The 27,397-nt window shown below is 36.7% G+C and overlaps 1 protein-coding gene across 2 annotated transcripts in view; it reads left to right on the forward strand.

The window, feature by feature from the left end:
* The window catches only part of LOC108708470 (fibroblast growth factor 14), a 348,798-nt gene that overhangs the window by 187,878 nt on the left and 133,523 nt on the right, over positions 1 to 27,397 (forward strand). The window contains exon 1 of one of the 2 annotated variants that reach the window (XM_018247217.2): positions 11,441 to 12,266. The exons of the other annotated variant lie outside the window; for it this stretch is intronic. Within the exon in view, the coding sequence (XP_018102706.1) occupies positions 12,074 to 12,266 (193 nt within the window). The 5' untranslated portion in view covers positions 11,441 to 12,073. Of the gene's footprint in view, positions 1 to 11,440; positions 12,267 to 27,397 lie in introns of those variants that run through there. 2 annotated transcript variants of the gene reach the window in all.

A 27,397-nucleotide genomic window follows, 5' to 3' on the forward strand; every position in this document is an offset into this window, starting at 1 on the left:
CATCCATTTTGACTAATGGATATACTTGTGGTAGACACAGAGGAATTTTGTCAAGAGACTCACACATTTGCATCTGCGATGACATCCCCGAATTCTGAGCAAACGATGATGATTGTGCTCAAAACTGCACTTTACGCACTGTGCCTCAGTAAGTGAATGTGCCCTCTTGTGTTTCATGAAAAGAAAGAACCCATGTGAAATAAAACATACAACAGTTTATCAGTGGTGTTTCCTCCAAAACGGATCAAACAGAGCCATGGAGTTAATAAGGCAATACATAACAGACAGTGCAGTTCTAGAGCCTTGGAAATCTGCTCTTCTTCTTCGTCATCTATTTTGCCTGTGGCCTTTGCCACATGCCTCCACTAATGCAATAAGATATGGACACCAACATTTCAATCAGCCAGACAAGTAGGTGTTTGAGACAGTTTGTGTAACTTAAAGGGATGGTTGACCTTTAAGGTAACTTTTATTATGTTATAGAATGGCCAATTCTAAGCAACTTTTCAATTGGTTTTCATTATTTATTTTTTTAGTTTTATCATTATTTGCCTTTTTCTTCTGACTCTTTGCAGCTTTCAAATGGGCGTCGCTGACCCCTTCTAAAAAGCAAACGTTCTGTAAGGTTACAAATGTATTGTTATTGCTACTTTTTATTACTCATCTTTATATTCAGACCTCTCCTATTCATATTCCAGTCTCTTATGCAAATCAATGCATGGTTGCTAGGGTAATTTGGTCCCTAGCTACTAGATTGCTTAACATGCAAATTAAAGAGCTGCTGAATAAAATGCTAAATAACTCAAAAAACTTAACTAATAAAAAATGAAAACCATTGCAATTGTCTCAAAATATCACTCTACATCGTACTAAAAGTTATCTCAAAGGTGAACAACCCCTTTAAAATGACAGAAATGTTGATAAATGTGGCATACATTTTCTACACTTTCAAAGTTCCCTGGATGCTAAGAGACACCTGTTTAGAATACTCCAAGGCCTGTGCTCCTTTACCATGAGTGCCCACACTCTATGGTATGTTGTGTATGCTTATATATAAGATTTTCATCTTTTCATGCTTCCAAGTAAAGCTATCATTGATTTGGAGTAGAACATTATTATGAACATTAATGTTTAACTCAAAACTTCCAAATAAGTTTGAATTTTCTCCAACATTGGTATCTATGGTGATTAAATAATTAACCTTTAACTAGATCTTGTGTTGGAGATTACCACCCCCAGTGTCGGACTGGGACACCAGGGGCCCACCAATTAATCTTAGACCAGGGGCCCACCAATTAATCTTAGACAAGGTGTCCACTCTTAGTAATATTATTCTTCCTCTCCTCACTCAACCTCTATTATCCTAGTCTCTTTTCTTTACATACTATAATTTATTATTCCATCAATTGAGTCTCTTTGTTCTCATACAAATAGGGAATGACCATGAAATAGATCAAATGCAGCAAGAGGGCCCACTGACACATGGGCCCACCAGGACTTTTCCTGGTATCCCTGTAGGCCAGTCCGACACTGGCCACCCCATCATCACACATGATAAATCATATATAAAATCCCAATTACCATTATGCTCTTGCTAAATCGATATAAAAGGAGTTGCTGGATTGTGATCTTGGCGATAGCATTGCTATGTAATAATACAGACCTGTCTATCTCAATTAGTTTGACCTTGCTAGCACCCTGTGGCTTACCATGTGAATGTGGTATTGATTTCCTTGCAGTCTGGGTTTTATGTAGCGTGACGTGAGAAAGTAATATCAGCAAGGAAAGGACTAACATGGGAATACTTTCATTTATCTAAAACTTTAACGCATAACTCTAGTTTTGTATGCTCTGGCATTTGGTATTTTACTGTAGCACTTTGCAGTCCCCAGCCATTCGGTTTTCTGTGTTTTTCATTAAGTAGGATTCTTCTTTCTCCAGATCAAGTGCAGAATTTGGTCTACAAATTCATACAGTTTTACTTGGAGGTCACAGTATTTGGCAATTACAGTGTTTACATTCATTATAAGAAGCATAAAGGAGCTTTAGCAGGCATCCTTGCACAAATAAATACTGTATGCAATGCTTAAAACCCGAGACTTGTGTGAACTGTAATGTTGTGCAACTGGGTGTTTTTTCTCATGAATGAACACCGGCCGAATCTGAAAATAAATAGACTTTGAACTTGCATAGTTGAGCACAACAGTCCATGTAATGGGTCACTAGTGATGAGTGATCCTGTCCCATTCCACTTTGCCGAAAAATTTGTGAAACTTTTTTGTCCCAAATATTTTTGTTGCGTGACAATTTTTTTTTGTTGTAGACTACATTAGAGTCTATGGACGTTTTTTTCGTGGCACCTTGTTTCTGCTTTGGGGCAACCAATAAAGATTGGGAGGGCAAAATCACATGCATTTTTTACTCAGTATATTGCCACACACATGCCCTACATTGTTAGAGGACTCCTATCCACTATGCTACATCTAGTTTTTCAATAGAAAAAAAGGCTCCCATGTTGCCAATTTCTTAAAAACGTGTCTGTGATTTTTGACATCTCTAGTCAACTGGTAATGGTCTACTACTACACTGTTGCTGTTTCAGCAAAATATACCATCCATAATTTATATATTACTAGCTTACTAGTTTACAAACACAGGCACACCTAATAATACGGTATATCTGACCACCAACAGATATCTGGGTGCTTTGTATCCCACATTAAAATGAATCAACCATATATTTATTTGTACCGGTATGTCCTTATATAGATAGAGGGACGGCTCAGATCCCTTTGGTTAATGTGGAAGGAGAGGGGAAGGATAAAATGATGTATGCATTTGTTGTGGGCAACCTTTTTTCCTGCATGCCTTTTTTTTGTTGTGCAAAGCAAAATGAGCCGATTGTGCAGATCAAAATTTTCACTCATCACTTATTATATTCCTAGTCCATGCAGCCTATTTTAATAAAACCATGATATAATACAAAGAAGCATGTGGGCAATGTCAATTCTTTGACCCCCAAACCTTTGACTACTTTGTTTTCTAAAAAGTCTTGGAAACATCAAAAAAATGTATCAATGCCTATCACCATCTTCTGTCTATTATATTTATATCTAAAGCAAGAATTTTTCACATGAAAATAAGTCTTAAATCCACTGAATTATAGACAACCACAAATTCCATACCCCTTAGTACACTGTAAGATGCAATGAAAAAAAATAAAGCTGTTTTAATGTATGCCTGGTTGGATTTTGACTCTGCATAGTGCCAGACCGTATATTTTTTCCTAAGCCCACTACTAGTTTTTTGTTTTTTTGTTTTTCTCACTCTTTTACTCTGTTTTTAAACCTGTCCTTTTCTCTTAATTGACCATGGTCCATAATCTATTATATCTGCTTTTTTCATAAAATAAAATGAATTGCCATGCTACAGAACTACATCTTGTAGATAAATTCCGTATATATATATATATATATAGTAAGAACATTTTGGACTTTATCTTATTTGACTATGACATACCTTCCTATAGTACCACAATACCTATAGTGTAGATTTCAGTGGGAGTCATTTATAAACTTTTAGTAGTGCATATTTCTTCACACAAATGTTTTGCACATATTTGAATCTACATACATAGCCAAGTTGGTGCTGTGATCCTTTTCATGTGAAAAAGCCCCCCCCCCACTATCTACCTATAATGCCCTCTAATACACTTGTAAAGAGTAATCATATCCCCATGCAAGCATGCTGCTTGCATTGTCAATATTGGGGTTGTTTTCTGTAAAAAAAGATGCTTATAGTTCTTCACAATTTAGTTTCATCAGCAAAAATAGAATGCCCACATTCAGGTCATTAATAAACAAGTTGAAAAGCAAAGGACCAAGTACAGACTCCTGCAGTACTCCACTAGGAACACCAGTCCATATTAGAAAATGTTCCACACCAGCCAGTTCTCTGTCCAGGTACAAATACTATGTTCCAGGCCAACATTCCTTAATTTAAACAGTAACCTTCTTTGTGGTACTGTATAAAATGCTTTTGCAAAGCCAGTAGAGTAGATCACATCCACTGCCATCCCAGAGTCGTAGTTCTTGCTCACCTCCTCATAAAAATAAATTCAATTAGTCTGGAAAGATCTGTTACGCATAAAACCATGCTGGCATACACTCATAGGTATTATTAGTTATTACTAAAAGAGAATGATTCCTAGTAGGTTCTTGAACTACCTGAAATAAATAGTTGTCATTTTGCATGCTATACTTGGTTATTTCTTTAGTGCATGGATTTAAATCAGCCTTTCATAAAAACAAACTCCCCCCACCTTTTTTTAATCCCTCTGTCCCTCCTAAAAATGGTGTAACCATTTCAATTCACAGCCCAGTCACATGTTTCATCCCACCAGGTCTCAGTGCCAGTCATATCCTAATTCTCAACACATGCAATTAACTCCAGCGTTCCCATTTTAGCTAACACGCTTTGTGCACTTGCCAGCATACAGCAGAGGTTAAACATTGTACTGCTGTGCCCATTCTTCCTTGTTTAGCTAATCATGGTGAGATGCGCATTATGCACAGATATCCGCAAATGAGCATGGCCACTGTGAACGAATATATCGCTGACAGTCATTTTTCCATCACCAAAGTTGTGGCATACCTTTAAAGCAGAGTGTGCGCATAAATATTCACAATTTGTAATAATGTCATATTTAAAAAGCTTTCAAGGATAATTGCAGCAGAAATAAAATTCTACAATTATATTTGTACTTAAAATGCACGTCAAGCTTTATCAATATAAACATGCGGAGAGCAAATCATTCTGTGCAAAGTTTATAAATGAGCTCCATTGTGTTTAGCTCCAGCCCTTCTACTTAACTATTTATTTGTGTAAAAAAATGGGAACAAAATACACCACAAATCACCAGGCATCACTGTGTATAAAAAGGCATATTTATCAAGCTGCGTATTGATTTTCAGCAATCAAGTACCTCTGTGTAGAAATCCGATGTAAATAGAAGCAGCCATTTGAAAATGCTATGGGAAAATATGGCATTCATCTATCATGTTTTTTTTCCAAAACTTACTTGGCTCTTTAATAGATTATACCCAAGTTCTCAAGTGGTGTAAAACACCAAGTCAAATCCGGTGTTCGGGCAGTTTAATATAAAACACGTACTATTTATTTTACACAGCTTCTTTCAACTTTTTCTGGTGTTAATTTTTTTGCACAGTTTGATAAATAGGCCCCATGTTTGCCTAGATGTAATAACCCATGGTAACCAATCAGCAAGTTGCTTTTGCTCCTTTTTTTTTTTTACCTTTTTTAAAAGCAAACATCTTATTGGTTGCTATAGGTTACTGCTCCTGGGCAAACGTAGTGTTTTTATTTTATTGAAACTATTTTAGTTGTTTTACATTGCATGAGTCATATATATTAATAATACCGGCTAATAAAATGCTATAAATGGGTCGTAGACGTTAATGATACAAAACACAAGAGCATCAAGGCCTGTTAAGCTATAACAGTTAGGTAGCAATAAGTAGCTATGTGGTCGATGCACATGTAAACAGATAATAACAATATAAAAGAAAACAATTATGAAACAGAAGAAAAACCGATGCTTTTGAGGATCCAAAGTAAGGGTGGCCATACAGGGGCTGACAATATCGGTCCTTTAGACCAATTCGTCAGCTTATCTGCCCATGCAGGGGGAGTTCTGATGGGTTTCCCCTATTAATATCAGGCCAAAAATTGTCCCGATATTGATTTGGCAAGTTTTATTTTTTTTTTGGCGATCGAGGACCACATTGGCTAGTTGATGTGGTCTTTGTCCTGTCAGCGCCCATTTCCTTAGTTGTAATACAATTGGTTGGCCCTGGGGCCAAACGATCAGATGAAACCGATATCGCCCTGCCTTTGGTGGGCATATCGGGTTAAGATCCGCTCATTTGGCGACCCTGCCAAACGAGTGGATCTTATCATGTATGGCCAGCTTAAGGTTCTGGGTGATTAGCCAGAAGAGGGAGAACTGGTAAGCAATATGACTGCTTGGTCTTCTAAGTCCAATAGTTTCCAGGGTGTCCATACATCTAGGAAATGTTGGGTATATTTGTGGATTATGGCTATATCTGATTTAAAAGCCTTGTTGAAGTTAACCCTTTGCTTGATTTTTGATATTTCTGACCATATTGGGAGTATGGTTGGACAAGACCAGAATATGTGGGGGAAGGTACCAATCGCCTCACAGTTCCTCCAGCATCTGAGGAAGTGGCCGGTAGCCATAAAACGCATTAATCGGACAGAATATCATATGTCCTGGTCATGCTTTCATTATTTTTAATGATTCTTCAATGAATTTTCATTTTTAACGGACTAAAAATTGGCTCCTTTGGTGCTCCATTTTTCTTGTACTCAACATTGAACTTGACTGTATGGGATCACAGCGTTTGTGCAGCACGCTGGAGCTGAACTCTGACTGGTAAGTGCTCCCACATTTATTCATTGCTGTCCTCCAGCATAATGGTGAATGATCAGGAAATAGAGAATGCAACTTTGTTGGGGTGTGATTCCAAAACATAAGAATTTTATTCATAGGCAATGTCCTTTTTTCTATTTAAAATTGTATTTTTGCCTTGTGCACATTACCATTCTTTTTGCATTTTCCAATATTGATCTGTAAGAGGTTGAGGAAGAGTCCCACTTGATTATATAAGGGTGTCTATAAGTTGGTTGATTCTTGGGGTTCAGAGAGCATTTGATATATCCTAGAAATTAGCCCTTTCTTTGGGAGACCTAAGAGGCGTAAACAAAAGATGCCTGCTTTCAGTTCCCCTAAAGGAGACCTCTCTACTTCATTGGTGAGACCCAGGACACATTCTATTCTGTTATTGACTTGATAAAACAATTAGAATTATTAGAAACTTAAATGGTCCCTCGCTGACCACAAACAAATCTCTATCTATGAAGGGCCTGCATGTCTGCTCCTTGTTTTACCTCTTCAGAACAAGAGAGCAGCTTACTGCCTGATACTTTTATGACACAATGTTAAACGTAGTGTCACTCGATTACATATCATTTCTTTCGCACTAACACAACATCAACAACATCATTAGTAGGTGCTAACAATTGCCTACATGTTTAATTACAAATTAATTATCTTAGCATTCAATTGCTATCAGTTGGGGTAACAAATGTTTATGATATACCGCTAGCACAAAAAACCCCCCAGCAAAGTAAAAAATCCTATAATGAGAGTTTATAGTTGATGCTTGTCGAATTCTCTATTGCTTTGCCCTCAGTATTCCAATTCTCTGCTGACTGGGAAGAGAAATAATTCAGAATGTACATTATCCAGGCCCCATGGCATAAACAAGCAAAAAAATAAAAAAGCAGTGGTGTTACTTGACACTTATTTTGCATATATGAATGCCCTTGGTTTCACACCGAGGGAAGACGGCATTACCAATAGCTATCAAGTTGTAAATTATGCGCAGTTTGTCCCTAAGGAAGGAAAAGCCCTAATTTAATCTGCAGTGAAGCCAAAGTTATGGGAAAATTATACAGACTGCAAAGATCATATGCCCATTTTGCATTTACTCTTCAAAAGATTAGACAGACTCAGAAATATCCTAGTCAAACACCTGTGTCAAATAAAATATGTCCTGTTGCATGTATGCTATCTACCATCAATATTTAAACACATCACGCTAATATTGTAGGTTAATTAAAAATATTATATATATATATTATACCTTATATATAAAATATATTATTTTTTCAGATCAAAATATGCTGGTATGTTGCTGCAGGCCAAGTATGAACGGCACATGACCCTCCATTTATTGCTGAACTACGATTTATGCTTTTACATGTACTGTTAAAATTTATACTTCTTAAAATCTTTTCTCCTCTCCTCCTTAGAGATGTTTTTGAGATTGTGTCTTGTTTTGAACTAGATCAGAATATGGTAATGCCATTAAAAGAGGTTGTGAACACTTTACAATTAGCAAAGCAGCATTAGTCAAGCTGTTAAAATCACCATGACAAGCGTTATCACACACAGTTTTTTTTTTCTTCTTCAGCCTTAGAATTTAACTCCCAGATGAAGGCCATTATGTAAGTGAAATAAGAAAGGAAGCGGGGAAGTAGTGCATAATTTACCACAGTGCTCGTGTTAATATAAAATGCTATCCAAGTAGAAAATAACACCATGACACTCAGTACAGGTAGATAACATAGCGACTTTCCTTAAGTTATTTAACTCTCACTGAACCAAAAAGTGTCACTGGTTCTATGCTCCTTGGAAGCCCTTACCTGCTGGTATCCTAGCAAAAGTTCTCTATATTTTTTAAGTCTTGTAAGGTCACCCATTCCGAATTATTGGGCTTTAGCTGCTGCAATACACTTAACTATACCACAATCTCCCTCCAGTGCTGCAGGTGTCTCACTTCTAGCTGTTTCACTCTCCACTGGCTCTGAATTATTATTGGAACACAAACAATAAGCCAACTTCCTTATATTCTAAAAGCATATAGCAGAGATCCCACAAACTCTCCCACAGTTTTTCCGCATAGCAACAGGATACTATAGGTTCTGTCCAGGGGGAAACCAAGGACAACAGTAAGACGGTTGCTATCAAGCTCCCTACACATGTTCAGCAAGTCTTTAATTCCTTTAGGGAATATATATATATATATATATATATATATATATATATATATATATATATATATATAAGAAATTTGAAAATTTGAGTACAAAAAATTACATAGGAGATAATAGGAAAGGCATAATAACAATTAAGTATGTTTCTTTGCTTGTATATTTATTGCTTGCTTTATGGACTTTCCATGGCAGAATGTTTCTGCTATCAGCCTATTTATGTTTAACAGCTTTGCCTTAGCAAGAACAATTTTTTACACAGATGGAGTTCCTGTTACATAACCTTTTAAAAAATTGAAATGCCACATATCTGACAAAATGCAACATATTGTGCTGATTTGGGTACTGTTTTATTTCAAGAACAGCAATGGCATTTTGACTTACAAGCAGCTGTAATGAATTACATATTTTTATTATAATTGCATAATTTTAATTCTGTATATTTTTTTGTTTGACTCTGGTGATGATTCCTTGCTTATCATTCCTCTCTTAATATTAGTGCAAGTTAATAGGCATTATTTACCAATTATAGTCTCCTTCTAAGAGTCCCTCCTACCTATAGACTTTCTGCATATTCAAAGCTGCGGGGAATCCTAAAGCTTTACAACAATCCACAGATTTAGCATTGACACCTATTGATTATATGACTTAATATTCTCATTTTAGAATTATAGCTAAGAGGTAGTATATCAATACCAAAGAGCAATTATTGTAAGAATTTTATATCCTAAATGTTTGTAATTTGTTTATGCTTGTGCACTTTTTCAAATAAATATCCCATTTATGTAGTTGCTGTAGTATACATTAAAACAGCAGATGGCTCTCTTGAGTTTCCTTTGAAAAATAACAGCATTTACCAGAATCACAAACTGTAGAAGCAAAAATGTAAATCAAAGCATCCAGCTTTAATTCCAAACATTCATTTGCAACAGTGAGTGATTCTAATTTGCAATGTTGTGTGTGTGTGTGTGTATACACACACACGTCTGTATAACAAATGTATATTTAATTCAGTCCCATGCATTAAGAATGTTATAGCTGTTGATATAATCTCTTATGTGTTCATGGCAGTTAAATGTAATTAACGTCTGCAATGTTTGAAACTGGGATTAAGTGCAAAGCTTCTGAAATGAACTGTCCTTGGTGCTGAAAGAGATTTAGGATTCAAATATGCAGAACATTCCTCAAACACGCTAAGGTTCTGACACTGTTTTCAACCAGGACTACAGAATAGAATTTATTAAATTGTACAGTTAATCTCCAGATTTGCGCTCATTTTGTAAGCATGCAATTTAAAATAGATTATGATGTGTCAAGCCAATGTGCTCTAAAAATGAAAAATCTAGGGAAATTAGCTCTAAGTGTGCACAGCTCTCCATTAGGGCAGCTATTGTCTATAAGATCTTTTACATTTAGCTAGACTGCTCTAGTTCCCCCTGATCCTAAATCATTATTAAAATCTATTCAGCCCAGCAGTGCTTTGTACATACAAATTCCACCTGAAAGAGAGTTGACTGGCTTGGAAATAATCAATAATGTCTTCATGTGGCTTTGTGAACCTAACAGGATGGAGCTTTTGAGTGCTTACAGATGAAAGGGGAAAAGTTTTGTATTTGACTTTGGAGTTTTTGCATTTGTTAACAGTCGACAAATCAACCTGCGCACTGTGTTGGAGAACTTGGAGTGCACAAGATATTCACACAGTAGGTGTTTTTTTTCACAGCACTCCAAGCTACTCCTTTTTATCACTCTGTTTATCGTTTGTATCCATCCAAGTAGAATGTTTTTCATTTGTTCAGCTAAGATTCCTTTCTTTGCGATGGCACCTCTGTTATTCACACATTTTTCACAGTGGAATAAGAAAAAAAGGAGCAAACTCTTCTTCTGAAATGGTATCCCGACTGATGAAGAGCTGTTAGAGCAAAAATGTTTGTCTAGGTCATTTTCCATATTTATGGCTCTTAAAGCAAACCCTCTTTCCACTGTGTGTGGCTGCTTTAGACAGAGATGTCTAGGAATGTCACTACTGTGAATTTGATTTGCTAAACCTACTATGGCTTATCTGTCTGTAGCTGTCAGATGCTTCCTCTGTTTTTACCTTTCCTTTAAAACAGGCTAGTCATCTCTTTGTTATGCATGAGTTTTTTGCCAGTGGCATCTTTACACGGTATCGTTCTAACGCTGTGTTGATGTATTTCAGCTTAGTGCCGTGCCTCCTGTTCTGCACATATTTCTCACATCGGCACATTGTCAGCACAAAGAGAGTGACTATCTCTAATACACCAGGAGGGCTGTACTGATAACTTTGTGTTATTTCTTTTTTTTATATGGTCAGTGTTTCCTGCTTTAAGCTTTTCAGTACATAGAAGGCAGTTTGTTTTCTAGTAGAATTAGCTTTCCTATTTCTCGGCAAGATGTAAAAGCAATCCAGCCAGAAGATTGCAGTTAAACATGCTTAATTTCTGGGGAGAGAGGCATTGCAATCAAGGACACCAACTGAGCAAGGGGCTTGGCTCTGTTAGAAACTAGCAATTTCTCAAGAAAATTGCACAAAGCTGTGTTGCTTTTTCACTCCTGCCTTTTTTAAGGAGTGGAGAGAAGGGGGGGGAAGAAATGATTTGATTAGAGAATGAGCAGGAAAGAAGATTGCCTCCTGATGCTGATTTCACATGCAGTGCTTCTTGGTGCCTGAAATCAGAGAGGATCGCGAAGCATGGTGTTACGGAGATACACAGAGATGGCAGTTCAAGTCTGTTGATTCAGATGCTTAAGCCTTCGTTTACCTGCTACCATGGCCATGCTAATTCAAAAGGAAAGCCTGCCTCCTCATTCTTTTCCTCCTCCTTCTATTCCTTCCTCCTCTCTTAACCATCTTCTTCATCCTGCTTTTTAGCTCACTTGAAATAGGGAAGCAGGCATTGTCTGGTGTGTGGGTGGCACTGAGGAGACCAGCTAAGCCCACCCCCATCTCACTCTGAGCTTTGCACTACCAACAAGCAGAGATGCCAGTTTCTTCAGCGGAAGAGGTGAGAGAAAGCTGCTAAGGAAGTTCTGTTTGGAACATACCAATATTTTTACTTTATTCCTTTTATTTCAAATATATGTATGTATAAATACATATACATATATGTACGGTACTTTTACTCTACTTGTATATTTACTTCTCCTTCTAAAGGGAAGTAACTCTGGGTTGTCACAGTCCTGTTTCTTTTCTCCCACCTCACCACTGGTTGTCTGACAAAGGGAACAGAGGGATGTCCAGCAATCTTCAGAGGGGCTGAGCCCCTTGGTTTGGCTCTTTGTATCTCCAAAAGACTGATCATCTGGGTTCTATATAAAAACTTGGTGGGGTGTCCCACCACGGCTTTCTGCTAGCCCCTCCCTCTCGGAGCTTCCCAGCCCGATAAGCGTGTGGCATGGCAGCAGCTATCGCAAGTGGACTGATCCGACAAAAACGTCAGGCACGGGAGCAACACTTGGACCGTCCCTCCGCTAGCAAGAGGCGCAGCAGCCCTAGTAAGAAACGAGGCCTTTGTAATGGGAACCTGGTGGATATTTTCTCCAAAGTGCGAATCTTTGGCCTGAGAAAAAGAAGGCTGAGACGGCAAGGTCGGTTTCTCTGTGTCTGTAAGCTGTTTTCATGATTTCATTGTTTTTTTTCCTTCTCTTGGATTCTGTGCACCCAATGGCAGAATGTGTGCGCTCATCCTTCTTTTTAATCCCTTAGTGTCTCTCTTTACTCTTTTTGTGCAGTTCTGTTTATACCGTGCTGTCTATTTCTGTAATATGTTTGAACACAAAATCCATTTTCCACTGCTCAGTGTGATGAGAAGTTGACTTTCTAACTTGAGTGCAAATCTAGTGTTAGTAGAGAAGATGTATATTATACTCTAAATCACTTCATCTACTTCATCTACTTCATCTTAGCTGTAGTAGAACACACATTCAGTGTCAGAGTTTTTGGTAGGGCGCAAAAAAGAAAAAGTGCAAAGGACTTTAATGTAGCTTATGACTTATTGCATCCTAGTATTTAAAGTTTTTGTCCATTTGCATTCATTTGTGGCTTGCTCATCTACTGCATTTAAGTACCCAAAATACAGATTTGTTCATGCTTGTTTCCCTTAATTCATTCGGATGGGGTGGGGGCAGGTGTTCAACAAAAATATCTATAACGACCACTCACCAGTGAACTAAGATTAGATACTTAAATCCCAGACTACCTAGTTTGGTGTCTATTAGTATCTATTAAAGACATATGAGACATATGATATATATGTGTGTGTGTGTGTGTGTGTGTGTGTGTGTGTGTGTGTGTGTGTGTGTGTGTGTGTGTGTGTGTGTAATAAATGTATTCAAAGCACATATAATAAGCCTTTTATGATATTTATTTATTTAGAGCCTCAGTATAACAATTACAGTGACAAACCTCTGGAATTGTACATTATGTATGTACCTGTGTTAATGGTAGACAGCTGTATTAATGAATATGAATGAGTATTATCAGGACCACCGTGTTCAGACTTACTCCACAGGAGTCCTGATTCTATGTCATGAGCAGAATTGATAAATGCATGCATTAAACACACAAAGTAAACCAAAGCGGATCTGCACAATAAACGCCTTAACAATAGTTTCAGGTAAATATTGAATATTCAATTTTAAATAATTTAAAAGCAGAATTATCAGAAACTGCCACTTTGACATTTGGGGTTAATATTGTTTTTGCTGTATAAATTATAAAATTCAAATCCAAATTACTAATGCAAGTAATCGTTAACCGTGAGATTAAAGAGTAATAAAGTGTTCATCCTCACTTAGTTGATGACAATTCCCAATGCTGGTTTTGTGGGAGTGAGGCCATTCAGAAATATTTAAAAAAAAAAAATCTGTTTCATGTGTCTGATTCTGAGAAATGCTCACAGTAGGAATGGTAGAGATACTTAACCCCATCAATGACATCTTCTGTATGTCTCATATAGAAATGCAATTATTTCCAGCTGAAAAACCTGCAGTAGATCTGAAAAAAAACACAGCACCTAATCTCAGACAAGGTTAACAGGTTGTATTTGCCGAGTACCATTTGTGGTGTGAAGATCTTTTAAATCTAAAGTATATTTTACATGATATAAACCTCTTTTGTACTGTAGTTTAGCATCTTAAAATAATTCATTCTTTTCTAAATGTTGTGTATAATGATCATTATTATTATTAATATTATCATCATCAATGTTTTAGTAGTCATCTTTACTATCAAAGGATAACTAAAAAATGTATAGTACTGCAGATAACACAACATCCATATATGTTCATGTATTGTAAACCAAGGTTATTTAGGATTTTCTTAGCTGGCTAATGTAATAAAAGCATTACAGGCGTGTTAATAAGATAAAACAAATGGTAGAAGTCAGAGAAGAAAAATCTAAGCCATTATTATATCCAGGTTCACATTCAAGAAATTATTCTTTGTAGGCAGCTCCAATGAGTTTCCCCTGTTTATGGGTTGCTATGGATTTTTTTTTTTGTTCCCTTATAGCTTGGGGGGGGGATACAGAAAATGGATTTTATGAAATTCTAATAAAGCCCCATAGTGTGAATACATCTTCTCTAAATAATGTTTTCAGTTTAAACAGAACAAAGTATGAAAAATTATCCCGTGAAAGATTTGACAGGTTAGATTGTACCTGCTGATGTGTATAACATGAGCTTAGAAGTGTAGAGATCTTGTTATATGGAGTATGTCAGAGGATGAGTCTTCAGTCCTGCCATTCATTTTCCTCTGCTATATGCTATGTTTGCATAAATGGAAATCACCTAGTTTGGATTTATTCTTAATGCTGGTGTCAACAGGGAGGAAGGGAAAGGCAATGTACAGTAAACCAGACAACGCATATTTGCCATCAATGGTATATGTTTATTTATGATGTGTTTCCCCCCCTGTTACTTATTGGTGTAGGATTAATTTTACCTTGGGGTGTAAATATTTGTGTCAGGAATGCAAAGCTGTATGAGTTTCCCTTGAAAAAAATAAATGAATAAAATCACCACTAAAAGAAATGGATCTTTGTACTGTCACTAATGGTAGAAGAATCAAGGAACAAGGAATCAGGTCAGTATGACCTAAATACAACTTTGCAGATTTTCACTGGATTTCAACATTCAGTATTGGTCAGAGGATGCTGGGAAATGTAGTTTCAAGTCAATGACATCCATGCTCTTATCATGACTGGGTCAGACATGCAACTGCTACAGGTGTTCTCTTTCTTTGGTTTCTAATGCTCCTTTGGACGTGCAGTGATTATGCATTTGTTATTAAGCCTGGCACACTCTACAGAATATAGGAGGTTGTAAAGCAACATAACAGTTTGCTTATTTAAGAAATCAGTGTAATTAGTAATATGACTTAACAGCTCTTAAAATGAAAGGCCATTTATAATCAATAATGTCATTTGCTGTTACAACAAATGATCCATTGGCCATGTACACCCAGTAGACCACAGGTCTGTATTTTCCATTGACGTTGAATGTACTTGGAACATTTTGCAACATGATCCCCGTCCTTGCTCATTTATGGCTGTCATTTTATATTCAGGTTGAAAACTCCTCAATGTTTAATGTAAATATACTTAAAGACCTCGGTAAAAATAAAGGCACCCAATAAAAGAAATGATAATAAAGAGAAAGCAGTAGCAATCGAACAAATACTGTATTGTTTTATTACATATTCCATTATACAAACATAATTTAACATAAGACCTGCCCTTTGGGTTACTTATTATTTACATGAGATTATTCTCCATCTCCTGAACACAAGAATCACAACACAAGAATCACTGAAGATTGCCTGTTACACCATAAACAGCACAGGTTGTTCTTCATCCCCACTTACATGCATTGCAAGCTATATACAAATATAACAGTGAGAAGGTCTGTACATATAAGATTGTTTTACTCTATTACACTGATCCATGTTTCAGTTCTCATGCTGCTGTTCTCTAAACCTGCAGCTGTAATCATATACCAGTAATTTTTGGTATAGTACATTTTTTCTTTTCTAGAGCAAATAATGACTACATGGCCACAAAAGTGTGTTTCTGGTTTTGGGCTATGAATATTAATAAAAGAAAATTGTATTCAGTTACTATACTGCAGGCTTGCCAGACATCTTAACATCAAGCTGTTGCAACCTACAATTCCCACCTTCCCATTTGGAAGCTTCGTCTGTGAGCAATTTATTGCATATTTGTGAGTGAAGTTAGTTGGGTTATTCAGGCACCATAACTCATACAAAAAAACCCTTGCCTGATGAAAGGTGTGTCAATAAAATAACTGAAATAGACTGACTCACATGTGTTCAAACAGTGATATCCTTAACCAAGGAATTATTTACAGAAAGCTGTGATTAAGACATTCCCAGGGAATATGCTGTTACTGCACTGAGCAAAAGCATCAAAAAGGTTTGCAAAAAAAAATGGCACCCCTTTGTAACTGAAAATTAGACTCATAAAACATATCTTAATAGAATAAGCTTGTATGAAAGAGACCCTTTAACAGGACGTTTTTATAAAGTAAAATAAAAAAAATGGTAAAATGACTTGCTACACAGTCACTACATCTTTCATTATCCCCCAAAGCCTATTTATGGATCCAATGAAAACTGACTTCAATCACTGCTGACATCTATCTTAAAAACCCCTGATTACAATGTGTGATTGTACTGATTAATATTTAAATCCAGAGTGTAACAATAAATATGTATTCTGTGATGCCACTCATCATTTCATGTATTTTTCGCTGTGACAAATAAATACTAATTCGAATGAATTCTAGAAATTATGCTAATTGTCAAATTGGAACATTTTTATGCTACTGTATAGAGGATATTATTTTCTATAAAATTGCACAACCACATAGCGACATGACACAATCATTTAGGTACTCTTTACTAACACACACTAACAGAAGTCTTGGGAAAAAAAAATAATTTATGCTACATGACTCACTGAAACGTGTTTTATAATAAATAAAGTACCCCCAGTTGTAAAATATGAGGCATTCAGTGTCAGCTTTTATAAGGCCAAGGAACTCTTCAGTGACTTATAATATGAACCCACTATTGTAAAAATATAGGAATAATTCACTGTATAATATGCAAGAGCCATGAATATCCTGTAAATGTTATCCTTATAAACAGTGCTTCGTGATGTCTCATCTGTGAGTATAATGGTGTATACTAACAGTGTTTAATATGGCTAAATTGGTGGCATAAAAGCAAATACCCAGCGTTATAAATATGCTATTTATTTATACCATTTTGCTTGTGTAAATTAGTTACATATGGTAAATATACGTATTTATATTTACATATATGTGGCAATATGTAGAGCACAAAAAATGGACACAGAGGGACAAATTTACCAAAGGGTGAAGTGACTGTTGCTAGCGAAAATTCGCCAGAAAGACAATCCGCAGGGACATTGCCAATTAACAGGCATAGAGAACAATTCGGTAGCGAAAGAGAGTAATGCTAATGAAGTTTTGTGCCCTTTCGTCAGGCAAATTTTTTGGCTCAGGCAAACAATCATTACTCCGCAAATTCACTAAAGTGCGAATTTTCCATTACATCGCCCCTTTTAACCAGAGTCTGCTTTGCCAGGTTATACCTAGTGAACTGATAAGATGAAGCTACATCCTCCCCAATCTTTTGTCAGTGACATCATATCCTGTATGCCAAAAAGTCATATAAAAAAGACAAAACACTGGCATTTTTTTCATATTTTAAAGTGGGATTGTATTTACAAGTTGTAACTGTTAAATATATTTTTTCATTAATTTTTTTAAACCATTTGAGGGGTATGCCACATTTGTTTTAGGTTGGGCTCGTGTCTATGACAATAGAGGATCTCTTTATTTTACTTCCTTGGGCATTTTTTAATAACTTCAAGCATTTGCACCAACATCGCTAAAAAAGACATATATATGACCTATATGTACCTGCCTTTTTCAAATTGATCTAAGCGTAAGTGTATTAACAAATTTTCGCTAGGCAGAAATGAACGATAGCGCACGGTCGATATGAAATGCTCACGATGATGAGTTTTCACTACGTTGTCTGCCGAGACATAACTTCACATTTTGATGAATTAGCATATGCACTGTGAATTAACATCTGGCGCAGTGTGGCAGAGCCTTCTGAGGCGAAAATTCGCCATTTAGTGAATTTCCCACAAAGTGTCCAGTTTTTTTTTGCTTCTTGCATATTGTCTTAAAGGGCTGCTCTTATAATGGAAGAGCTTGGAATGCAGTGCTGCCTGAATTCAGACTAACAGGCTAGGGAATGCCAGAGGCTGCACTAGTGCCCTGTCTTACCATTGCCTGTGGCAAGAATTAAAGGACAAGGAAAGGCAGATTCTCTGGGAAGTAACAAAATATTAGACACACAAATGTGTAATTTTTTCATGAGCTGTTGCTTCTTTAAGGAAAAAGATTCTCTGGAGAGGGGTAAAAAATACCAAACGATGGGCACACATTTTACTTGACTTTCTTATATGCTCCAAGTGAGGAATTACAGTCATGCATGTGCAGTAGGAAAATATTTTTAAAAAAGAAAATATTCTCGACTGCACATGTACCAGCCAAAGTTAGGGGTGTCTGTGAATAAGGTCCATACGTATGGTGCTGCACTGGGCCTGTGCATTTTTTTGGAGCACCAGCCCAGTCAAAAATTATAAGGATTGCGTGGACGGGGGAGGGGTGCCAAAATGGTAGTGAATCTGCCTTTCCTTGTCCTTTAACAACAGCATTCTCCTCCAAATGACAGGACTGTGCATACAATACAAAGCACTTTCCCAGGTTCAAATGGGAAGTACATGATCCCTAAGGCACACAGTTTTATGTGGGTCAGTTGGTATATTCCTGTATGTATTGTGTGAAATAGAAATGCTTATATATCCCCATGTACCCTTCACTCATTTTTGGTTTTTGCAGATATAAATTGTTTGCTCTTAATAACCCCTGTCTACATCAGCCAACAGTGAATCAGAGGTTCCAGTATGCAGGACAATATTCCCAACAACTGCATTGAATATACTGAAAAATAGTCACTATCCTAGGTGCGATTTTTGATTGGCGTTAATATGAATATTGCCTCAATTGCCACACTATACAAAGTCAACATTGCTTCCTATTCTATGTATCCCTACATTGTAGATACTGTAAATTATAAACTTTATCAGATATCTCCCAATCTATGGAAGAATGATGCATCTGCAGCTACATTTTACACTGCTACTGTGCTTCCTAATTCTATGTGTACCTTGCTTATCACTGTATCCATGAGTTCTTCAATTGCAGGGCCTTTTTTACATAAATCCTACATATATAAGAAGACATCTTTTTCTTCTTTAAATTGCCTCTGACCTCTTGACATCCTTAATATAAAGTTATGGCAACCACAAATCAATACTATAATAACATTGATTGGCATTTTTGTTATCTTTGTTATATATATTACAGTATATAGTCATATTAGAGGTGTATACAAGAGGCTAAGAAAATCTAGAGCCCACTAACATGAGCCCTCAATTGCTCTCTGTTATACAGTTAGCAGGTAGGTTTTATTTTTATTAACTGTTCAGAGGATTTTTTTGGCAAGCTGTGTTTTGCAGAAAATTCTCATTTATATTGATGTTTGCATCTATAAGGGAACTGCTAAGGTAAGATGATACTTAATTTAATCGTGTGATATAGTTTTACAATATGTTCATTATTCTGTCCATTAGCAAACCTAGGGGATGTCCCTGCTAATGCTATGCCTGGAGAATGACTTTCGGCTGTACACACCTCCAAATATATAGGGCCACAAAAAAGCCACTAGACCAATATCCTTACGGTAATCCTGAGGTTTATATATATATTGAATAATGGACCACTTCTTATAAAATTTAAGAATATTATAAGTCCCCGAGAAATTCCACGATCATGTAAAGGCACAAGGCTTAAGGCCCAGTTCTATTATACAGGTCATAGAGCTTAGAGATTACTTTTAATATCCCTATATTTTACAACAGGGTGTATGTTATTATAATACACCCATTTCAGGGAGTCATGTGATGAAAATGACAACTCTAGGAACCGATTATAACCAAGGACATCACCAAGCAGTATTTATATGTTGTAATATATGTGGTATCAACGGCTCTTACGTATTAAAATTGTAAATAATGTAACCCCTGTTGTAAAATATAAGGATAAGTCACCAAGGCATTCAATGCCGTTATAAAGACAAGAGATTTTCTGCACTCACTATGCTGTTTATAACCATATCAGCGTAACTACAGGGGAAGCAGACCCTGCAGCTGCAGTGGGGCCCAGAAGGTAGAGGGGCCCATGCGGCGGTAATTAAATATACATTGGTAAATGAAGTCAATGTCTGGATATTTCAGGAACCCTAAACTTAATTTGCTGTGGAGCCCTGTAACACAAAGTTATGCCACTGCACTATATTAAGGACATTTTTCTGCATAATGTACTATGATCTCTAAATGTTTAGGATTTCTTCTTTTTTTTTTTTTCTCTTTATATATGAATTTTGTGGTCACATCCTCTCTTCACCCCCACCTAATGATTTAAACAAGTTTAATGGTTGGTACAACTTTTTATTTTTGCTATCACCATATAGACATGAGGCTAAAGGCCAAATGCTTGTATACATGTCATGGAACCCTGCAGTGATGTATTATCTCCTCATGTACTTTATTTAATATAATACACAAGGTTCATGGCTCTTGTGTATAATATAAGGATATAACTTACACGGTGGTCTATTATAATGGGATTCCTATACAAGAAGACAAAAAAGAAGAAAAGCTTATGCAATGCTAAGACATCAGCAGCACCTTCATAGAAGCTTAGGGAAATTAATAAATAAATGAATACATCTCCATCAATGTCTTTATTATGCAAGTAAAAGAAGGGGCAACAGTGTCCCTTTAACACATTTACTGAAGTGATTTCAAGTCTAACTGCCATTAAACTCCATCTGTGCCAAATATAATATAATTTGACTTATTAGATGCCAATCTGATATTTGTTTGGTTAAACAGCTCTCTAAATAGCATTGTCTGCTTTATTTATTCTCCCAAATGCATATTAGTTGTGTTTATTTAAATGAGAAAATAGGTCTCTGCGAGGAAGAATTCACTGCTGTACTTGAATAAATTTGGTTCCTGTTTAAATAACTGTCTTGCAAAGTTTTCGAGCTACAAGCAACACAGACGAGAAGGAGATGCCCATAAATATATAGAAAATTAGATTCGTATATGGTAAGGACAGTTACATTGTTAAACTCTCTACAGAGGGGTAGTGATGGGCGAATTTATTCGCCAGGCGGGAATTTGCGGCAAATTCCCGCGATTCGCCACAGGTGTATAAATTCGCCAGCGTCAAAAAACAAATGGCGCAATTGTGGCAAAAACAGATGCCGGTGGCAAAAACGAACGCCGGCGTCAAAAGCGCTGTTTTGCGAATTTTTCAGCGAAGCAAAACGCCCCAAATTCGCCCATCACTACAGAGGGGTGGTTCGAACCTGCAATGATTGGAGTTTTTTTCTAGCACTCTCAAGCATACAGAAGTACTTCTCTTACTAAACAGTAATTACCAGAAAATGTTGATCTAGGGAGAAATCTTACTGTTAGTTGTTTGGTGCTAGGAATCAATTACTTCTCCACTGGCTAATTGGAAATTTCTCTGGTCATCAGCACACTGATATATGTGGTAACATTGGATGAATTTGTTTCTGCTTCAGACCACTGAACTGCATATCTGTCTTCTTCCCAATATAAACTAGAAAGAACATTCGAAAACTCAGTAAGGGAGAGTGGAAAATTCACAATAGGAAGAGATTAAATGGTTAAAGTGTAGCTTTTTTCTGCACATAAAGAAGAAAATAATTATACATGGACAATGACCATCAACTGACCATCTCTCAGAGTAGTACACTCAAGACCTTATGCAAGTGAACACTGCTAATGCAACCATTGGGTTGGGTAAAGAAGTATTATAGACATAATCAACCCAGACAAGTACTGTATAATAGACCGAATCATTCCTGGATTGCCTGCTCACCAAATAAGCAGGCAAACTAAGAGTTAAAGGGCCACATTTACTAACAACAAGACAAAGGATCATATTTACAGGTATGGGATCCGTTATCTGGAAACCCATTATTCAGAAAGCGCCGAATTACGGAAAGGCCATCTGCCATAGACTCAGTTTTATGCATATCATCCAAATATCCAAATATAATTTGTACTTGATCCAAATTAAGATATAATTAATTCTTATTAGAAACAAAACCAGCCTATTGGTTTTTTTTATTGTTTACATGATTTTCTAGTAGATATTGGGTAAGGCCACACGAGGAGATTCGGGGAGATTTTGTCGCCTGGCGACTAATCGCCTCGTCTTTTGAGCCTCACTGAGGCAACTTTGGGAGACTATTGAAAATGCATCGCGGCGTGTGCATTAGCGCAGGCAATTTTTCATGCTAGCCTATGGGGAAAAACGCTGAATCAGTTCGGGGAGATAGTCGCTCAAAAGATGAGGCAATTAGTCGCCAGGAGACAAAATCTCTCCGAATCTCCTAGTGTGGACTAGCCCTTAAAGTATGGAGATTCAAATTACGGATTAAGATCCATAATCCAGAAAACCCCAGGAAAGTGTAAGAATTCTAACCCCATGGCGCACATAAATTTACACACATGCTTTTAATCTTATCTAACACATTTTTGCATATTTGAAACAGTGGGTACAATTCTGGCATAAAAAGAGAGAGCATGAAACCTGTACTACTTACCTTACCTAATTTTCTTCTAGAATGTCTTTCTTATATAATGCCATGGTCGCATTAATACTGTTTCATTCTTTTATAAATCATATACCCTCAGTGAATATTTGATAATGTCTGAGTTTTTACAAGCCCGCTATTTGCATAAACCACAATCATTACCATTACAGCATGGGAATACATGGTGCTTCAGTATTGATGCATAATTCTTAAAAGGCATTATGCAAATTGTTAGTTACTATCTGGTGTTTTTCATCAAATAAGAGTGTTTTTTTTACTACTTGCAGGGGCAATTAGATGTAACATCATGTACCAAAGCATTGTGGGGCTGAGAGACCATCATCACCAGATAGAAAGGGATCTTACTGTACCTCATCCAGGAAATAATACTGCCAGTGGAATTTATCAGACATGTATAATTGCATAGGGAACAATGTTAGGAATGTATTTGTTTACTTTTATACATATGACTAATAAATCAGTTAACAACTTGCTATGGTATAAGTAACAATGCATTGGACAATTTTATTTGCCATCTTTTGGTGGCCCAGACATTCAACAGCCATATTTTAATCTGACTTTGATCCAAGGGCATTTTATAAGCGTGCTTCTGGATGGCACCAAACAAAAGTATGTTTTGCTATTATAAATAAGTGGGAACGTCTTAATAGAAATATTAAGTGGTACTGTGAGAAAATAATAATAATAATTGACAATAGTTTCTCTAAAATAATACTGTATATAGGTTGTGGCACTGGCTTATATTTACAAACTCTGAATTTGCATGCTGTTCAGTCAACTCAGAGGAGACCCCCTCGCATCATTTTTTTGGATTCAGATTCAGTTCGGCGGAATCCCGAACCTAATCCTGGATTCAGTGCATCCCTAATGTGAATGGGAACCACTAAAGAAACAAGTCAAACTTTATGATGTTAGGCTTAGTTATCATGCATTACTAGCTTGGCACATGAGTTTTACAGCAAGGCATATACGGTATGAGAGCCTGAAAGAGTTGACTATTTAGGGTTGGAGATGGAAACTGATTCAAAATGCATGTATAGTCAGAGTTGCTCTGTAGGCAACTACTATTTCTACAACTTTCCAGAGAATCTGTGAACCACTAATAATGTGTGTACACTGTATATGTTTGTGTGTTTTCTATTTACATCATTTTAGCCTGTGGTCCTCCTGATTTTGTAGTCTACAGCCCTCAGCAACTTCTCAGATCCCTAGTGGCTATTAACATCAGCTGGAGGGAGACCAGTTTAATCACTCTCATCTCAGCCGTGTTGAGTTTTTATGATGCTATTCACCTTACAATATATATTTAATCTCTTTTTTTTGTATTTATTATTTTTATATAGCACCTTTGTTTCCCGTAGCTTACAAACAATAGACATACCTATTTACACATACAGAGAAGATGTACATTGTTACACTTGCATATTAAAAGACAACATGGTGGGGTCCAGCTAGTGAGAGCTTTCTAATGGAGAGGAATTGAGACATTAATTGGGGGTGACCAATGGGGTTTTAGAGGTCTTGTCAGTCAAGAGTGTAGGGGTAAATGTTTATTCGTAAACTTTATTTATGGTATTTAACTGATAATTATTGTTTGTGTGTGTGTGTGGAGGGAAAGTGTAATTGTTCTTTACAAAGAGTAAATGCTAATTATAGTCTCAGTATTACATAACATGCTTCTGTTATTACAGGGACACTAAAACTGTCCCTATCAATGCAGAAAGATTGATTATTAAGAAGCTTACAGTAGCCTTCAGCACAGCCTCTCTAATTTTGTCTGGCACATCATCGATGACCAATCGCAAAGTCCTAACTATGCATTAGATGTACTGGGTCACAATGTTTTCTTGTTTTGTTTAATAGTCACACAAAAACAAATTGTACATTTTCTCATGGTAAGGATTAATTGACTATAATAGTTTTCAAATAATGCGTCTGGACTGGAGAGGCTGGTAATTGGAGGTAAGGTCACAAATTTATGGGGATCATATAACATTATTGAAGGATTATGCCAGCACCAGACTATATATTCATATATTTAGAGCTTGATTTCTTTCAGTGCAATACGTGGAAAATGCAGCAACAAACTTACGTGTGTGTCGTGTATGTCCTTAATCATTTTTTGTAAATAAAGAAATCTTGTCCCTTGCATTGCCAAAAAAAAGAGAAGGGACATTAAGGCTAAGGGCACACTAGACGATAGCGCCGCGATTTGACTCGCGGCGACTTTTCGCCGCGACTTTTAATCCGCAATCGCTGGGGAAACTTTGGCGCTGGCGTCTATGGGGAATCGCGTCAAATCGCCAGCGTAAAAACACACGCGGCGATCTTTTTTCTATTGTCGCTCGAAATCGCCTAGCGAGGCGATTTCGAGCGACAATAGAAAAAAGATCGCCGCGTGTGTTTTTACGCTCGCGATTCCCCATAGACGCCAGCGCAAAAGTTTCCACAGCGATTGCGGATTAAAAGTTGCGGCGAAAAGTCGCCGCGAGTCAAATCGCGGCGCTATCGCCTAGTGTGCCCTTAGCCTAAGAGACTTGTTTTTGGACTTTGGTTGCTTCAACAAGAAGTTTATAGTATGAAAGATGTCTCTACAATTAGAGGCCCATTTATTAAAGGTCAAATTTTTGTGGTATTAGGGCTTTTTGAAATTATTTGAGTAAACTCTATTTCTCTAAAATCACAAATGCCATGAAAGTTATTAAAAGATCGAAAAGTAAAAAAAAAAACAACGGAAAAAAGTGTAGAAAAGGATATGAATCTCTAAATATCTAAAATCTCTAAAAATTCAGGTTTTGGGATAATTACTAGCAAAACAAAATCCAAAAACCTTTAAAAGTCTGAATGGCTAAAACAAAAAGTCCAATAGATCGGCACAGTTCCCATTAACTGCTATGGGACCTTGACTGCTTTTACTTGGAGAAGTTTTGTATCAGAGTTTTTCATGGTGTATACACTTAATTTAAAATTTTTACAGTTTTAGAGAAATTTTAAAAAGACAATTCGTGAAAAAAAAAGAAAATCTGAATTTAAGTAAATAAGCCCCGTGGAGGTTTTTGAAACCACAACTAAATGAATTTTCTCTAAAACCACAAATGTCATGACATTTATTAAAAGATCCAAATATAAGAACAGAAAATGAGTTATCCGAAAAAAATCAGAATACCTCTAAAACCTCTAAAAATTTCTTTTTAAAATATATCTGAAAACATTTAAATATCTGAATTGATTTAAAATGGTCCAATAGGAAAAGTGCAGTTCCCATTGACTTCTATAGGACCTTGACAACTTTTACCTGGTGATGTGCTGTATTAGAGGTATTCGTGGTTTTTACATAAAAAAATAGGAAAACCTCTTATTTTTAGAGATTTGTGAAAAAAACAAAAATCAAATTCTATTGTTAATAAAAGGGCCTCTTAGGGGCACATTAACTAAGGGTCAAATTTTGAAGTGGTAAAACTTCAAAATTCGACCATCAAATTCTAGAAATTCGATAGTGGAAGTTTTTTTTGAGTGAATTTAGCCGTTTTCGATCAAATCGAAATCATTCGAATCGAATGATTCGAACAATTTAATTGATCAATCGAACGATTTTCAAAAAAAAACTTTGACTTCTAAAAACTTAGCCAAATATTGGCTATGGGTTCTAGGATGTCCCTATAGGCTAACATAGCAATTCGGCAGGTTTAAGGTGGCGAAGTGTCGAAGTTTTTTAAAGAGATAGTACTTCGATTTTTGATTGGTCGAATATTCAAAGTTATTTCAATTTGAATCGAATTTTGGCCTATTCGATGGTTGAAGTACTCCAAAATTACTTCGAAATTCAAAGTTTTTGAATCGAAAATTCACTGTAAATTCACTTCAACCCTTAGTAAATGGGCCCCTAGTGTTGCAAGAGAAATCTAGAAAAAGGTTCAGTGTGCAACTGTGGGAAAAGATACAAAGTGTATGATCTATAACACTGGTTTTGAGCCATGTTATCTAGGCCAACAGGTCAGGATTAAGAATAACCTTGCATAAACACACACACACATAAGGCAATAAAAATATATCAGAAATATAAATTTAAGTACATTCTGACCCAGTGGCTTAACTAGAGTGCGCCGACCCCCTCCCCCACAAAAAAATCTTCAGACTTCAGATCTCCATCCTCTCGCCCACTTCCTATCAATGTCCTGCCTCTGCCCTGCCAACTCTCCACCCCGACTCTGCCCACTCTCGCCAAACTTGCATCCCCATTCTTCGCTGCAGGTAAGAGAGTGGCTGGGGAGGAGGGTTTTTTTTATTAGCTATTGAGGAAGCAGACGCCCCCTGCCAGGTCTGCTTCCTCTATAGTTACACCACTGTTCTCCCCAAGTTGAGGGCAAAAGTGGCTGTAATTTTTGGCCTGTTGGTATAACTTAGTAAATATGCAGCTCACAGTGTCGCATTCTGCAGAGGAATGAATCAGCTATGAAGAATATAGCGTTCTCTTAGCAGTTCATACATTGCTTTTTGACTGAAGACTCTTATCAGGATTCTCATGCTCAAATCTGTTCAACATCCTTCTCTCCGGTCAGGTGTGCCTACCAAACCTCACCGTCTGCTTGTCTCCAAGAATCTTTTATCTTGGGGATGTCAACCTGTAAACCTCCAGAAGCGGGGAAACTTCAGCTCCCAACAGCTGGCAGGCCACAAGTTTGACATTCATTCTTTAATTGGTTTGCCACTTACGATGATTGATATCTGATATTTTCATTACAAGGAACTCTTGTGTATATCAAGTATATGTGCAAGTGTGTTTGGCTGCAGGAGAATTAACTCAAACACTGGTCAACACATAGGGGCAGATTTATCAAGGGTCAAATTTCGAGGGTTAATAAACCCTCGAAAATGC

Source organism: Xenopus laevis, chromosome 2L (assembly GCF_017654675.1).
Source record: "Xenopus laevis strain J_2021 chromosome 2L, Xenopus_laevis_v10.1, whole genome shotgun sequence".
In the NCBI taxonomy this organism is placed as follows: Eukaryota; Metazoa; Chordata; class Amphibia; order Anura; family Pipidae; genus Xenopus; species Xenopus laevis.